The 14,633-nt window shown below is 35.1% G+C and overlaps 2 protein-coding genes across 3 annotated transcripts; one reads left to right on the top strand and one right to left on the bottom strand.

Annotated features, from left to right (window-relative positions):
- Positions 1-341: 341 nt before the first annotated feature.
- Positions 342-7,130, bottom strand: LOC102596441 (KH domain-containing protein At4g18375). The gene is made up of 8 exons (XM_006350462.2): positions 6,201-7,130; positions 2,564-3,049; positions 2,080-2,328; positions 1,494-1,754; positions 1,217-1,296; positions 1,037-1,145; positions 816-942; positions 342-674 (listed from the first exon to the last, which is right to left on the bottom strand). Exons 1-8 carry the CDS (start codon positions 6,876-6,878, stop codon positions 655-657), a joined length of 2,010 nt encoding a protein of 669 aa, XP_006350524.1. The 5' UTR covers positions 6,879-7,130; the 3' UTR covers positions 342-654.
- A 3,358-nt stretch (positions 7,131-10,488) lies between these two features.
- On the top strand, positions 10,489-14,428 carry LOC102596113 (protein PLASTID TRANSCRIPTIONALLY ACTIVE 7). 2 transcript variants are annotated; one of them, XM_015310123.1, is made up of 4 exons: positions 10,489-10,609; positions 10,730-10,783; positions 10,871-10,945; positions 13,884-14,428. In XM_015310123.1, the coding sequence occupies exons 1-4, from the start codon at positions 10,556-10,558 to the stop codon at positions 14,214-14,216; spliced, it is 516 nt and encodes a 171-aa protein (XP_015165609.1). In that variant the 5' UTR covers positions 10,489-10,555; the 3' UTR covers positions 14,217-14,428. The 2 variants fall into 2 exon arrangements, with proteins under 2 accessions (XP_015165609.1, XP_006350523.1); XM_006350461.2 differs by having other exon boundaries at positions 10,491-10,609; positions 10,883-10,945.
- Positions 14,429-14,633: the final 205 nt, after the last annotated feature.

Raw genomic sequence — 14,633 nt, 5'->3', positions numbered from 1 at the left:
TCGCATCAAATACCAAACACATCTTTCTCTGGTGCTAGTAAGTTACATGTACCACACATGCCATCAACTCAAACATGACATGTTATTTAACACACTGAAAACGAAGGCATTCTTCGTCCATACAGAGACTGGCATAGTAGCATACTGTAAAGATGCAGAATTTCTTAGGTGGGGGGCAAAAGAGGGTTCCGTTAGGGAGGAGGCAGAGGTTGGTTATCAAAGCTGACCAAAACAGCCACTCCCTACAGAACAAGTTTTGCAAGTTTGAAGCTCATAAATTATGTCAACGTAAAGGATGTTTTTTACTCCCCACCTCCTGCACGTCATAAAGAGAAAAGAGGAACAAAAAGAAAAGGCATTCCCTTTTTGTGAAAAAATAAGCACCAGCCTGAGTTTGCACAAAGGCTTAACTACATACAGTGCAGGACTGTTGATAGTACATTCCAAATACAACACAACAATTTGAGGGATTAAGCATACACATAACAATATGCACCGAGTTTATATTGTACATTCTTACTTGTCAGTGCCTCACGATGGCCTAGGATACCCTACAATAGCGGACAATTTCAGGGAAGTCGGCCTACAAAGGAAAAATTGCAAGGCACCTCCAGGCTAGGAGCATTACTTGCCACACAAACTTGTCACAGCGTTTCAGGGGCCATCTTCTAGGGCTGAATAATGAAGCAAAGAATTCGATTATTTGTACTAGCACACTCTATTTTGTTCTCTTAACTCCCAATTTCAGGGTCGACCTGAACAGAGAATAAAGATACTTACAACAACAGCAACATACAGAGAATAAAGATACTTACTGCTTAAAATAAATCCTTGAAGCAGGCTTTGAGCTCTCTCTGCTTGCTCCGGAGTGCCTGATATTTGTATGATCTTATCTGTTACCTCGGGCCTATCCTCAATCAATTTAACATTTGCTCCTGACAACTGTCAGCAATAAAAATAATATAACTGTGATACTTGCATTTAGCCAAATGTGATTCTGAAATGAAGTGGGTGCGTTGAAGAAGCCAAAACTGACCTCACTAATCTGAGCAAGCTTATTTCTTGATTTTGTTATCAGTTTGGGTGCTGCATGTGGAGGTATGACAACTTCCAATATACTTCTAGTGACCAATGTTACATGCATTCTGCAAAATGAGAAAGTTAGGTTCAAAGACAGCAAACTAACATGGTTTAAGATAAAATAGAAAACTGTTACCTATTCAATCCGCTCGGAATATCTTCACGACGCTCACTTTCATTTTGCTTGGCTATTTCACTGGCAGATGCCCCAGTTTCCTACAAAATAAACACCTTTTTAGGAAATATAGCAGGGGTTTATTAATCCAGGCTATCCTGCTAACTTGAAATTTCTCTGAGACAACTATGACTATTTGGTATGCTAACTTTCCAGCTCATTAGGATGTCACATTTAAGGTTGGGGATTAGAAAATTTAAGCTCATCCGGAAACAGGCAAGAAAAGAAATTAACTCACTTTTACTGGCTGTGCGATTGGTTTGGCTGGTGTATTTTGATAGATTGAAGTTGGAACATCATTAACACTGTAGTTTTGTTGAGATGGAGATGTGTTATTGAAAGAATTTTTGTCTGCTCCAATAGTACTCCTAGCAGGGCTTGAGGCAGGTATTGCTGGTGAGGGTATATCCTTTTGAAAGAACTCCCGATAAGTAAAACTCCGAAGCCTCGATGTCACTTCAACAAGAGCTTCTCTAGCTGCTTTGATCTCTCCAACAATCTGGAGATATGAAGAATTACATAGCATGTCCAGAAAAAACATAAGTCCAACAATTGGAGCCCAGTACTACTCTATCCAATAATTTGGATTCTCTTATACGCAACCAGGAATTTATACTAAGACCATAACATTTAGGAAAATTAGTAGAAGCTGATAAAATTTCAGAGACAAGATTCCCCTTGTTGCACACTCTGTGTAACTTGCAAAAGGAATGCACTGCCCAAATATGCACCACCTCTGATACACATATCAACTAAAGAACATGAAAATCAAATTAGCTACCTTTTTATCATCATATTAGAAGCTTAAAAGACAATTGTCAGACCTGTATAACTTCATCAGTCCTTGACACACATGGTGGAAGTTCTTCCTTTGGTAGAATCTTGACAGTAGCACCAGTTATTTTCTGCATATCAGATAATAGTCCATCTCTTCCTCCCAAACATTCAACTTCATCTGTTTGCACAACTAAACGAGTTGTAATAACATTTTCCTTCTCCGGAACAAGATCAACAATGCGGGTTTGAATATGCAAAAGAGCTTCCTGAGCAGGAAATAGCTCATCATCTGGACCCTAAAAGACAAATGTAAACCAGATATCTTTCAGAAACTTTTAAGCAGCATCCTAGAAAGATCATTTTATGAGGTTTATGCTTGATAGGGTGTAACAAATTTCATAAATGAGGCTAAAAAGAACAAAGCTAATGGAATCCCATTCTAGAAAACAGCAAACTGAAATTAGAACTTTCATAGTAAAAAAAAGGGTAATAACTTACTGAGACCTGGACAAGAAAGAGTAGAGGGAGTACCTCATCAGACGAAATGATTATGACCTGTTCATCTGAGCTGGCAACGGGATTCAAAATCTTCACATCCACACCAATCTCATTCTGAAGCAACTCTATAATTCCATCTGATTCCCCAGCAACAGTATCAACCTTGTCAACTGGACATAGAATTCGGAACACAAGATCTTCAACATACATGACCTGCCCATTATCATTGTTGGGAGCGATTCCAGATTCAATGGCATATCCAGACGAGGATGAGGAATAGTTGTTGCTTCGACCACCGCTCATACCAGCAGGCAGCCTTGATCCAAAAGCAGACCCATTTTCAGACGTCCTGCGAGCTGTACTGTTCATGTGGGGAATAAATTCGTCATCAGGAGGGCCGAACCGTTCAGGAGAATGTGGCCGACCAGGAAAGTGACCCCGATCACGATGCTGGCTCTCCCTCAAGCGTGAGGAAATAATTTCTACAGCTTTTTTCACAGCATTTATTTCCCCAACAACCTGCAAGCAAACAAGTCTCAGACATAACACATAACACTGAGCTACTAATGATTGCTTTCAAGCAGGCAGTAATTATCCAATACAATCCACCACATTTATACATTTACCACAAGCGAGTCCAATATACCTTATACCTAAATATCATGATTTATATGACTCAGAAATCATCAGTGATCAGACACAAGAAAATTAGCTTACAAATCAATAGCAGCAGTATTTTAACAATCTTTAATTAGAAATCTCCTCTGTGTAATACATCAGAAGGAAAAATTCAAGAGCATTGTCTGAGAATTACCTTAACGGCAGCAATATATCAGAGGAACTATAAGGAAAGTCAAAACAATCGCAAGTACAATATCCTTTTACATGTTCGAATGAAGGCAATGAACTGCATAAATGTATCAATTTCCATATTTCTTTGAATTTTTTAAAATCATCACGTGAACTTCAAGAGGAAAAATTATATAGTCCAAGATGCAAATGTTTTGATGGTTTCAGAAGGAAAATTGAGCAGGATATGCTCCAACATAGAGATGTGCCATCAAATCAGAAAGTACTATGCTTGAAAGAATGGCCCAAGAGTTTCGGTATCACTATGATCACCAGGAGATACAAGTTCCTGATGGAAATCAACAGTTAATTTGTTCTAATTGCTTTTAAAGCAAAATTTGTTAATGATGATTCAAATTTAAATGACACCTTGTTAAGCTCTCAGCTGAATCATTAAAATGAAATCTTTGACATACATATTGACCTCCGACCAATTGGTAAATGCCGGACATCAAATACTTCATTTAAAGCATCTATTCAAGGAATTTTCACAGGTCAAAGCCCATACAATACAGGAGTATCAGGCATCCTGATCGTTTGTTAATATGTACATACACGAGAAGTAATATGCAACTAACACTAGACCAATGTCTATTTCAGAATTGAGTATGTGTGTCAGTGTGTGATATCACTGATATACACTCCAGCTGATTCTATCATCAGCTTGTTGCTATCCATCCCTATGCCATCATCACATTTTATAAAAAAGAAAGCACCATGTCTTTTCAGAAAAAAAAGAGCCACTTTCTGGATGCAAGCTCCAGTAATGACATAACCAGGGCCTCGGAAATTTTCCTGTGTTACAAAATGCAATAAATGTTACAGATGCTGCTTTAGTGCAGCCTAAAAATAAGTATCTCCATCCTTCCATCACACCACTTCCCTTCAGAACAAAAGTACAAACCAGAGGAAGACCAGAGATAAGGATAGAGAGAGAGAGAAGATTGGATCTTCAAAAAAACACAATCAATCGCAAGAGAAACAGCTGAGTTGATTCATTAACAGGGTTCATTGAAGAGAGAGTTGTCTAAGACACAGAAAAAAAGAGAAACGAAATTTGAATTTATTGAGGACTAAATGTGGTTATTTAAAAATCACAAATCATTAATCACACAGGGGCAACATCTAAGTTGCTTGGATTCTTCAGTTTTGGTGCCGTATCCGTGTCAACACGACATGGGTGTGGGATCCATACCAGATATGGTCAATCGATTTTGGGTACTTTGACCCAAGTCATCTGAGAAATTCGGGACAGATCTAATGATTTCTATAATCAAAACAAAAGTTATAGTGAAATTGAAGAAAAACGAATACCTCGTATACAGCAAGTTCATCGAATAGCTTGAATATAGCAATTTCTATGTCAGTCATTTTCCTTCTATCTCCTTCTAGGGTTCTATATTTTTTCCTTGGATACCTTATAAGTTTTCCACATAATATCTCATAATTTAGACAAATAACTCTATTTGTAGATTTTTGAATTATTTTTACCCGAACCCCCTTAAAATTTAGATAATGAAGGATCCGACCTCTAGATCCACACCCGTACAGGACACCCGCTCACGAGTCCGAGTAACTTAGGACAATAATACCATCTAAATTACTGATAAAAAAAGAATCACAAATAATAAAGTTTCCCATGAATTAACTTGTCCATATCCAGCATGTGAGAGGCACTAACTTTTTACCAGAAGAGGTTAATGAAATGTTATTCACACTTCTTGACAAAGCAACTGAACATAGAGAAGGGAGATACCCTACTAAGCAACATTAGACTTAGATGAGCTTAAATGGAGTGACATGGACGATGAGGATTCATATAACCAAGACCAATTTACTTGGAATTGAAGTGTAGTAGTAGTCGTAGCTATTTATAGATACACTACTCAGCATATAGCAGAAAACAATTTGGGTTGTCAAATGTAATTACAACCTCGACGAGGAATCTTAGTAGCTCAGTTGGTTGATTACCTATAAACTTTCACCTTGTTGGTGAGGGTTCGATTCCCCACATCATAATCCCCTCCCCCATTTTCCCTTCCCCTACACCTACCCCCAATTTATTTTCTAAAAAGTAATTACAACCTCAGTGGGGAAGCTTAGTAGCTCAATTGGTAGGTTACTTGAACTTTCACCTTGTTGGTGAGGGCTCGATTCCCCACATCGTAATCCCCTCCCCCATTTTCCCTATCCCTACCCCTACCCCCAATTTATTTTAAAAAAAGTAATTACAACCTCGGAGGGGAAGCTTAGTAGCTCAATTGGTTGGTTACTTGAACTTTCACCTTGTTGGTGAGGGCTCGATTCCCCACATCATTATCCCCTACCCCCAATTTTTTTTATAAAAAAAGTAATTACAACCTCAGCCCAGTATTAACAAAACTCAGGAAAATAAATATAAGTGCTCAAAGATCATGGCTTAAAACATTAGGCATTCATTAAAGTGTCATTAGTCATTCATTATTTAAGCCATTTTGATTCAGATCTTTTTCATTTTTGTATCTGAAGTCTGAACTGAACTCAGGTATCATTAGTCTCATTGTTAAGTGAACAAGTGTTTTTTTCTACTTAGGATACATGTTACCACTCCAACTTCTTATGCAATTTCAGATGACTCCTAGCTCCAATGGTAGAGAAATTTTTCAAAGCTATCTTTGTCATTAGTTTCTTTCTTTCAGCAACTATATATGTGCTTCAATTAATGGTATGGTTCTGGGTCACTTTATCAATAAGGATGTATAAAGTCACGGTATAAGGTCATGATTTTTGCTGGCTTGAAGTCCAATTCAAATTAACCTGAACAAGGGAATAAGATGTAAACCTGAACAATCTCCTCTGACATTGAAACGCAACGCGGCAAACTGTGATCTCTGGGCAAAATTCTAATATGTGTCTTAGTCTCGATCCTCATTTGCTCAATAATTTTCCCTCCTTTCCCTAGCAAACATCCCACATGCATTCTAGTCACCACCAACCTTGTTACCGCACGATTATTCCCACTGACACCTCTCATCCTGAACTCCTCCTCCACATCCATCCCACCACTGTACCCTCCTCCTCCTCCACCACTATCACTATCCAAAATCCTCTCATGTATCATCAGCAATGCCTCCTGAGCTGGCGAAAACACCGGCATTCTACCATCAGGATCCCTCCTCCTAGTGTCCGAAATCTCAATGATACGTTCATCATCTCCTGGAATCAGTTCATGCACATTCACCCATGCCCCAGTATGCTGCCTAATCGCCTTAATAATACTCCCTGATTTCCCAATAACACCACCCGCCTTAACATCGTGGCATAAAATCCGATAAGTAGTAGTAACCATAAGTGCAGGGTCCTGCATTTTCCGACCTCCTCCACCTCCACCGGAAACAGGACGGCGGTGATGAGTCGGTGCATAATGGTGAGGGTTGTTGTACCTCTGTTTAGTCCTGGGTAAGTTCTCGGATTCGTAATCCTGGTCGTAATAGTATCTCTTAGATCTTGATCTGTCCATTTCTTTTGGGGTTTCAAAAGTGTATCTCAGTGAATCTCGGAAACCCCAAATTACAAAATTAAGCTATTAGCGTTAGGGTTTTCTTCACAATTTTCCAACACACACACAGCAGAACAGAGCTTTTTTCTTACTGAAAAAGTTCAAAAACCCTAAATCAACTTGCCATAATCAAGCTTTTCTTCATCAATCTTCTTCAATCTGTTCATCATTTTTAGCTTCTTTTTTTTTGTCTGCTTTATTTACTTGCTGTACGCAGCTTTTTATAAGCTTTGATAATTGAAGGTATTTTTGGCGGTGTGGGACCCAATACAGTGGTGGCCGTATAACTCACGTTCACCGCTTTGACGTCGTCGTTTTTTGGAAGAGTACTTTTTTATCGACTATCTTAGTTTTAAGGAAAAGACGGAAGGTTCCTTCTTTGTTAGACTTGCCAGTCATACTTGAATTGGGGCCGCTGTTTGTTGGCCGAACTAATTACTTCGGCCGATAACTAACGAATTAATATTTGTACTATGTAGTTTGTAGTGTGTATTACTACGTTTCTCACATTATTTTTGTGATTATTTTAATTTATTAAGTATTTTTATATTTATGAGCTACGATAAATGCATGCTGAAAATGTTTAAAATGATGAAGTGAAATAATATGGAGAAAATCTCGTTTATATTTTTTTTTTCTTGTTAGGAAAGATTTCAAGAATCTAAAATTACTCCTTTTGATTAAGGAATAAATATATTCACTGATTGATGACTTAACAAAATTAGTTAAATTTTTAATATGAAGCCTTGAATCCATTTGTTGAAATTCATATTTATTTCTATTTACGATTCATTCTTCCAACTTTTTGAGGTACAAAATGAAATTATATAAACATATCTTATTGATATATATTTAAATTATTTTTTTATCTTCTATGAAATTCTTTTATGAGCTAATGAGTTGTTGTGTATATTGTGTAAGATTTTCATCTAAAATATTTGTTCCATTTATTTAAGCATTTTCAATATTTCATGGTGAATAATATATACAAACTATAGTAAATGCACATTGAAAGATCAAAATGGTGAATTGCAATATTCTAGAGGAAAAATCATATATACCTATATTTTCTAAAATAAGCAGGATTTCAAGAATCTAAAATTACTCATTTGATCAAGAAAAATAAATATTCATCAATTCATGGCGTTAAAAAATTAATGGTAACATAGCTACTATATCTATACATCTTAATTACTTATTTCATCAAGAAAAACAAAAATTGACAAATTCCTGGCGTTAAAAAATTAATGTTAACATAGCTACTATATCTATACATCTTAGCTATATTTTTCAGAAATTATGACTATGAATTTTCTAGTAAATCCTACCGTTACACAACATTCCATAGTTTCACACCTAAATAGAAGCATGTATTTGTTATTTTCTCTCACCAAAATTTAGTCTTTTTATATTTCTTTCTCACCAAATCTTACTCTTCTCTCTTTTCAGATTATATTCCTAACTATTTAGTACCTTATACATAACTTTTCTTCATCTTCAAATCATGGTTGATTTTCAAAGTTTCATTTTGATATATCATTGGTGGAATCTAGTGATATTAGGAAGGTGACTCAAGATACAGGTTTGAACCCATTGAGTTGAAGAGCGAAAGCCTCAAAACTGTACAAAATAAGTTAATTGAATTTTTTCTTTAGATACAAGTTGCTTTTGGTGTATCGACGTTTTAGTAGGCTATTAAAGAATCAACGTTACTTCGTTGGAGATAACCATCTTTGAAGGTTTGCAATTTTCCCAAAATTCATGTCATTTTTGCTAAGTTTTTGTCGAAGTTTTCCCCAAAAAATGTACTTTTTATCAATTTTGTATTAGAAATTTCCCAGTGACTTCTTCAATATTCACTCTCTATATAACACACATGTATGTCATATCTATGAAAATTGTATTTTAATTTGTATGCTTATGATTATATTTAAGAACATGTACTTGATATACACTCATAACATACATACAATATACATTTTAGATGATATATATACATAACATGCACTTCACATACATTCATATATAATTGATATTTTCATATGTATTCGACTTTTATTTTTAAAAGATGTACATGTACAATTATAATGTACTTTCTTCTTCTCAAAGTAAGTATTGTTTTAGTTCTTTTCATGCTCATTAAATAAAAGATATTATTTACCAAATTACCTTTATTTAATTAATTGTTTATTAAAATTTGAGCACTATTAAAAAACATTAATATAAAAATATTTAAATACTTAATAACTAATGTCTTGAATGGATTATAGTTTTTTTTGGAGAAAAGACATAAAGTCACCATTGAAATTGTCCCGAATTTTCAAAAAGACACCTCAACTTTGCAGGTGTCCTATTACCCCGTGAAACTATCTAAATCCACAATAAATATACCATTTTGACTAATTTTAACACCACTCATGTTGTCACGAAAATATAAGCGCGTGAAGACTCTTGATACAACTTCAGACCAACGTAAAATTGTCATGTGGCACCCCAATTTGACTTTTTTTAAAAAGAAAAACATAAAAACCCATGTATTAATTTTTTTTACTTTATTAGGAATATTTTTATTTTTTTCTAAATCTCTTTTTCTCATCTTCCCTACCATCATTAGCTTACCCATAATTTCTTGGGGCATCCATGTCTTCCTTCATTTTTTTAATTTTTTTTTTTTCCTTTCTGGTCATTGTTTTTTTAAAAACTAATGTTATTGTGTTCATTCTTCTTCTTCTTCTTTTTTTTTTTTTGAAAAACAAATTAGTTCCTCCTACAAATCAAGATTGGGATTTGGGAATAGTAAAACTATGAAAAACTTGATTTGGGAGTAAGGAGTTGGAGAAAGTGGTGATTTAAATTTCAAATTTTGACTTGATGATATTTTGAATATTTAGATTTAGATTATTTGATGATATTTATTTTCATAAGTAAATTAATTGGTGATAGTAAGTAGGCAGAAGTGAATGTTGGTTGCTAAAGGGACACAAAGCGTAAAGAAAAGTCCATTGCAAGACACCAACAAAGAACATGAAATAAAATTTCCCAAGGATGAAGGGAATGGAATAGAAGAAGACAAAAAAAGAAAAAAAAAGATGGAATAGAAATTGAGGTGAAGAAGAAAGAGAAAAAGAATAAATGAAAAAGAAAACCAAAGAAATCAAATAAAAATAATTAAAAATTATTTTTAACACGTGGCAAGTGACTATTAGTGCGTGACTTACAAATATTTTTGTATAAGTGGTATTAGGTGAAAAATGGGGTGTACATGCTATTTTGAAGTTGTTCAATTGGATAATAGGATATCCGCAAAGTTAAGATGTGTTTTTAAAAATTCGAAACAATTTTAGTGGTGACTTTATTTTTTTATTTTTTTAGTTGTTGCTAAAATTGAGAGGAGGAGGGAGTATTGCAAAAAGAGGGCTTGCAGGATGTTATATTTGCGAAACTGCTCTAAAATTCCGAAAATCAAGAAACAAATGATCACTCTATGAATAACCAAGGCATAAGTGGAACATTTTCAAACATCAGGGGTCTATCTGCCAATAAATTAACTTGCAAAGTTGAAAAAACAACAGTAGGATATCATTTGCGTTATCCCCTTTCATCAGAGGGAGAAGAGCTCAATCGAAGGGCGAAAAACAATGGCAGCATCAACCCTGACTTTCAGTAGCTTTTCAACACTACAAACTTTCCCCGTAAGCTCCTCTTTCTATTTTTACTCTGTTTTATATTCGCCGGAATCTTCGCCGATTTCCAGTTTGAGTCTCCGTTCTTAATTTGTGAATCCGGAGAATGATAATTTGTCTTCAATGCAGAGAATTGCAGCAGTTGAAAATACTAAACGCGTGAACTTCTCCATTCGGGCGCAGGTGATAGTTCTTCGTTGCCGTCGCTAGTCTATTTTCAGTTGTAATTTTTTTTTTTTTTTGCACAAGTGTTTGTAACTTTTGTTTTAGTTTGGTGTACAGAGTGCGTCGAATTCTAAAAATGAAGGCCGTGGAGAAAGGCGAATATGGAGGCGAAGAAAATTGGTGAGCTGAGGAATTCTAATTCTTGCGTTTTCCTGCTCGTTTCATTCTGTTTGTTTTTAATGTTATTTTCCGCTGTGCACCATTGAAATTACCGGAATTAGATATAAGAGTAGGATCGTTTCGTAAGTACTGTGCTTGCCTTGTATAGGCTATAGTTGAAAGGATTTAAGCTATATGCACAGTCGATTTTTGTAGTAACTTCACTGATTTTGGCAGGTTACTTACATCAAGTCATGCTTACTATAGAGTCATAGGCATAGACAATTGCTTGTAGTTAGCTTTTAAGTGATTACATTGCATAAATACGTTTTACACAGTTAACGTATTTAGTAGAACGCTAGTGAAAACCATATTTGTGGTAGACATATTAGACTATGCTTGATCTATTATTGTAGGCTGATAATACTTTTCTTCATTTTTGCTTGCTGTTTTGTTTTAAAGGTTGGACTTATATTTATTTTTTTTGGTCATTTTGGGTGCCTTGATTTGCACGATAAGTTTCTTGGTTAATTAGTTTTTGAATTCTTAGAATTGTTACTTGAGCTTGATTGTATCGTCTTTAGAAGATGGATGATATCCACATTTGATGCCATCTTTCCTTTTTGCTTGGGCTTTATGTATTCATTAACTACAAACCACTGTAGGCAAAGTGATAGATATTGAAACCTAACAGATCTCCCGCATCAGGGGTTCAAGCTTTCTGTTAGTACATCACTTCTCTCCGGATGCTAATGCAAAACCTGACCCACTAGAAATTGAAGGCAGGGGAAATGATGATTTCACTGTATTGCATTTACGTGTTGATCTTGTTTGGACCCTGCAAGTAGATAATACCAAGTTTGGAGAGTGTACTGTTATCCTGACTTAGTTGTATGTCCAAATGATTTAGGCTGAACACTATATCCCGAGTATCTGTGGCTTGAGATGTCATGGTAAGGCTTCTGATTTAATAGGGATTTCTTTGTATGTATGCGGCTAAGTTCTGACTGGGTTCTTTTTACAGTTGATCATGTCCATACTCCGATATTCTGGTTTTGTGGTTGCTGCAAAGAAAATTTTTTTACCATCTGTATATCATTTTTGAGCAGTAATCTGAATTAAAAGTACAAGTCATTCCTTGGTAGATGGTTCTGTCTCACGATTTTACCTGCTATTAGGTTTTCATATGAGGCCCCTTAGTAAAGAGTGAAAGCTAGCATATTCCCCATAGTTTAAGATTTTATTTGTTATTTCTTGATTTGGGCATGTCATCCTTGCCCATAGGCATGCTAATCTTCTTTATGTCATTCCAGTTTTATTTGTTATTTCCTGGTTGTTCATGGAATAATGATATTTTTAAGGGGTCCTTTGGCTGATGGTATAGGAACAATTGATCTCAGCATAATTCTTGCATCGGTCCATCGGATAATATAGTGTATGGTCAGCCCTATACGGAAAAAATTATCTCCGCATAAATAAAATGCAACATTTGGTTGGCAGTACTAAATAATACCTGAATTAAGTTATGCATGAATTTAATATTATTTTATGCTTGATAGAAATAATAGCACATGTAGTAGCAATGTAGAGATTAAACTATTTAAAGATAAACTGCCCTTTTAGACTAAGTAACTCATATGTGACAATCTTTTCATTACTAATATCACTGCATAACAATTATTTCATTATTGATCACATCATAAAGGATTCTTGCATTATAAACCAAACGTCCCCAAACTTTGTTACCCATATTTGTCAAGGTTTGGCTTCTTGAGACAAACTTGTAGTTGTTTCAGCCTTTGCTAAAATTTTCCTTTTATCCATCAAGCTTTATTGCACAACTTTGGGGATTTTTTATATTTTCTTTCCTCCGCAAATTAGCCTTCATCTCTTGGTTTTTCTCACTTCATATAGTGAATCATCTCTAGAGTATCCACTAACATTTGGTGATCTTCTATGGTCTGACTAGGAATAGAGTGTATTTAACCTTGAAGGCATGCTTCGATGGTGAACAGTTGGGTTTATTGCCTAATCAAACATCTTTATAGTTCTAGAATAGAGGATTTGAGTTGATGAAAAAAGGGGTTAGCTCAGAGAAAGTTATGGAGAAATAAATATTTTCTTATGTTTGAAAACCTGAGTAACATACCTGTGTATCTAAACTTTGTAGTGATAACACTGAGTTATTACTAATCCATGAAACTAACTCTAAAAGCTAACAGCTAGCTTACTATATATATTAAGTTAAATAATTACTTTGACTGTTTTGACTTCAAAATAATCAGTATTCAGTATAATCAAAATTATGGAACTCGAGATAACCCATATGTTATAACTTTTGAATTTTCTTTAAGTAATAGATGAACTCTCAGCAATTCAAAGTACTACATGAGCGTGGAATTTGTTATGTGTTTTTCCAGTCAGTGACTATTGATGGACCCCCTTACTCAGGGCTTTATCTATATGTGTACTCTTGGTTGGTGGACTTCAATCTTTGTAAGGATGGAGGATGGAATCTTTAGTTCCAACATCTCTAAGCTTTTATGTGCAAGTGTGTTATGTAGCTTTTCTTAGCTGATATTCTCTAGGAAAAACATTAACTTTTTCCAAGCCCCAATAAGATAAACACAACAGTACTACTCCTTGATAATGGTTAACACGATTGTCACGAGATTGCATACTTACGGAGAGAGGGGTATACTGATTATTCTGTTGGAAAAATAATTCCACAGTGGTTGACTTATCATTTGTAAAACTTTGTACCTTTTTAGATTAGGATTTAAAAACTTCTAGCCTTTCTTATTTCTCTTTCAAATATGATGGTGGAAGGGCGAGAAAAGAATCTAGTCTTCACCGTTAATGTTTGTTTTGAATCATGCTGAAAATTTGTCATCCATTATACTTATAGCCTGCATATTGGGCTTGAAAGTATATTTACTTATTCTAATTTTGGTTTCAGACGAAAAAAGATGAGACATTAGATGCCAAAATGGAAAGGATTCCATTCCTTGAGGAGCAAGTGAGGAAGATAAGGGATGGGGGTAAACTATTGACAATGGACATTCATAGATTATTGCTGAACGAGGACAACCGGTTTGATTTTGTCAATGAGATCGCAGCAGAGGCCAAACAGTATGTTGAGAACAACCGAGATGAATATGGTGCGAAGAAAGCTATCCTTCACGTGCTTAGTAATCGTATGAATGATGCTGGAGTTTATCGCGCAGAAGCATACATGGACTCTGACCCCTTCAAGCCAGGCCCTGGATATTTGAAAGACGAACTACTATAGATCATTAGTTAGCTATGCTTTCTGTATTCATATAGCACTTCTCTAGTATATTCACTTTCACCTGAGGGATTTAATGCCAAAAGATGAGAGGTAAAAAAATCATAGCACTTCAAAAAAAAAAAACACTCTTTATAAAGATAGAAGACGATCTGTTTCTGTATTTAATTAGTCTTTAATTATTCATGGCACAAAGTAGTACCGTATTCTATTCAGATACATTTTCATTTACATAGTAGCTAATTTCCCTTTTTAAGACAGATAACTGGTTTCATTGTGTAAAGCATTACATATACTGACACAAACAAAATTACCACCAGTTTTTGAATTACTTAGATGATATAAATTGTTGTGGCACAATTACTCAATCATTGGGCCACTACTTAAGGAAGTTTTCAGCCCAAATTCTCTTGCCCAGAA

Source organism: Solanum tuberosum, unplaced genomic scaffold, assembly GCF_000226075.1.
Source record: "Solanum tuberosum cultivar DM 1-3 516 R44 unplaced genomic scaffold, SolTub_3.0 scf00126, whole genome shotgun sequence".
In the NCBI taxonomy this organism is placed as follows: Eukaryota; Viridiplantae; Streptophyta; class Magnoliopsida; order Solanales; family Solanaceae; genus Solanum; species Solanum tuberosum.
Note: the sequence above shows the minus strand (reverse complement) of the source record. Positions and strands in the feature narration are given on the sequence as shown.

Bases quoted from the DNA above. Each gene is read 5' to 3' on its own strand.
- LOC102596441 (XM_006350462.2), bottom strand. From the start codon at position 6,878: ATGGACAGATCAAGATCTAAGAGATACTATTACGACCAGGATTACGAA. The intron at 943-1,036 runs GTCAGTTTTGGC...TATTGCTGACAG, and splicing joins AGCTTGCTCAGATTAGTGAG to TTGTCAGGAGCAAATGTTAA. The intron at 675-815 runs GTAAGTATCTTT...TTCATTATTCAG, and splicing joins TCAAGGATTTATTTTAAGCA to CCCTAGAAGATGGCCCCTGA.
- LOC102596113 (XM_015310123.1), top strand. From the start codon at position 10,556: ATGGCAGCATCAACCCTGACTTTCAGTAGCTTTTCAACACTACAAACT. The intron at 10,784-10,870 runs GTGATAGTTCTT...CTTTTGTTTTAG, and splicing joins ACTTCTCCATTCGGGCGCAG to TTTGGTGTACAGAGTGCGTC. The intron at 10,946-13,883 runs GTGAGCTGAGGA...TTTTGGTTTCAG, and splicing joins TATGGAGGCGAAGAAAATTG to ACGAAAAAAGATGAGACATT.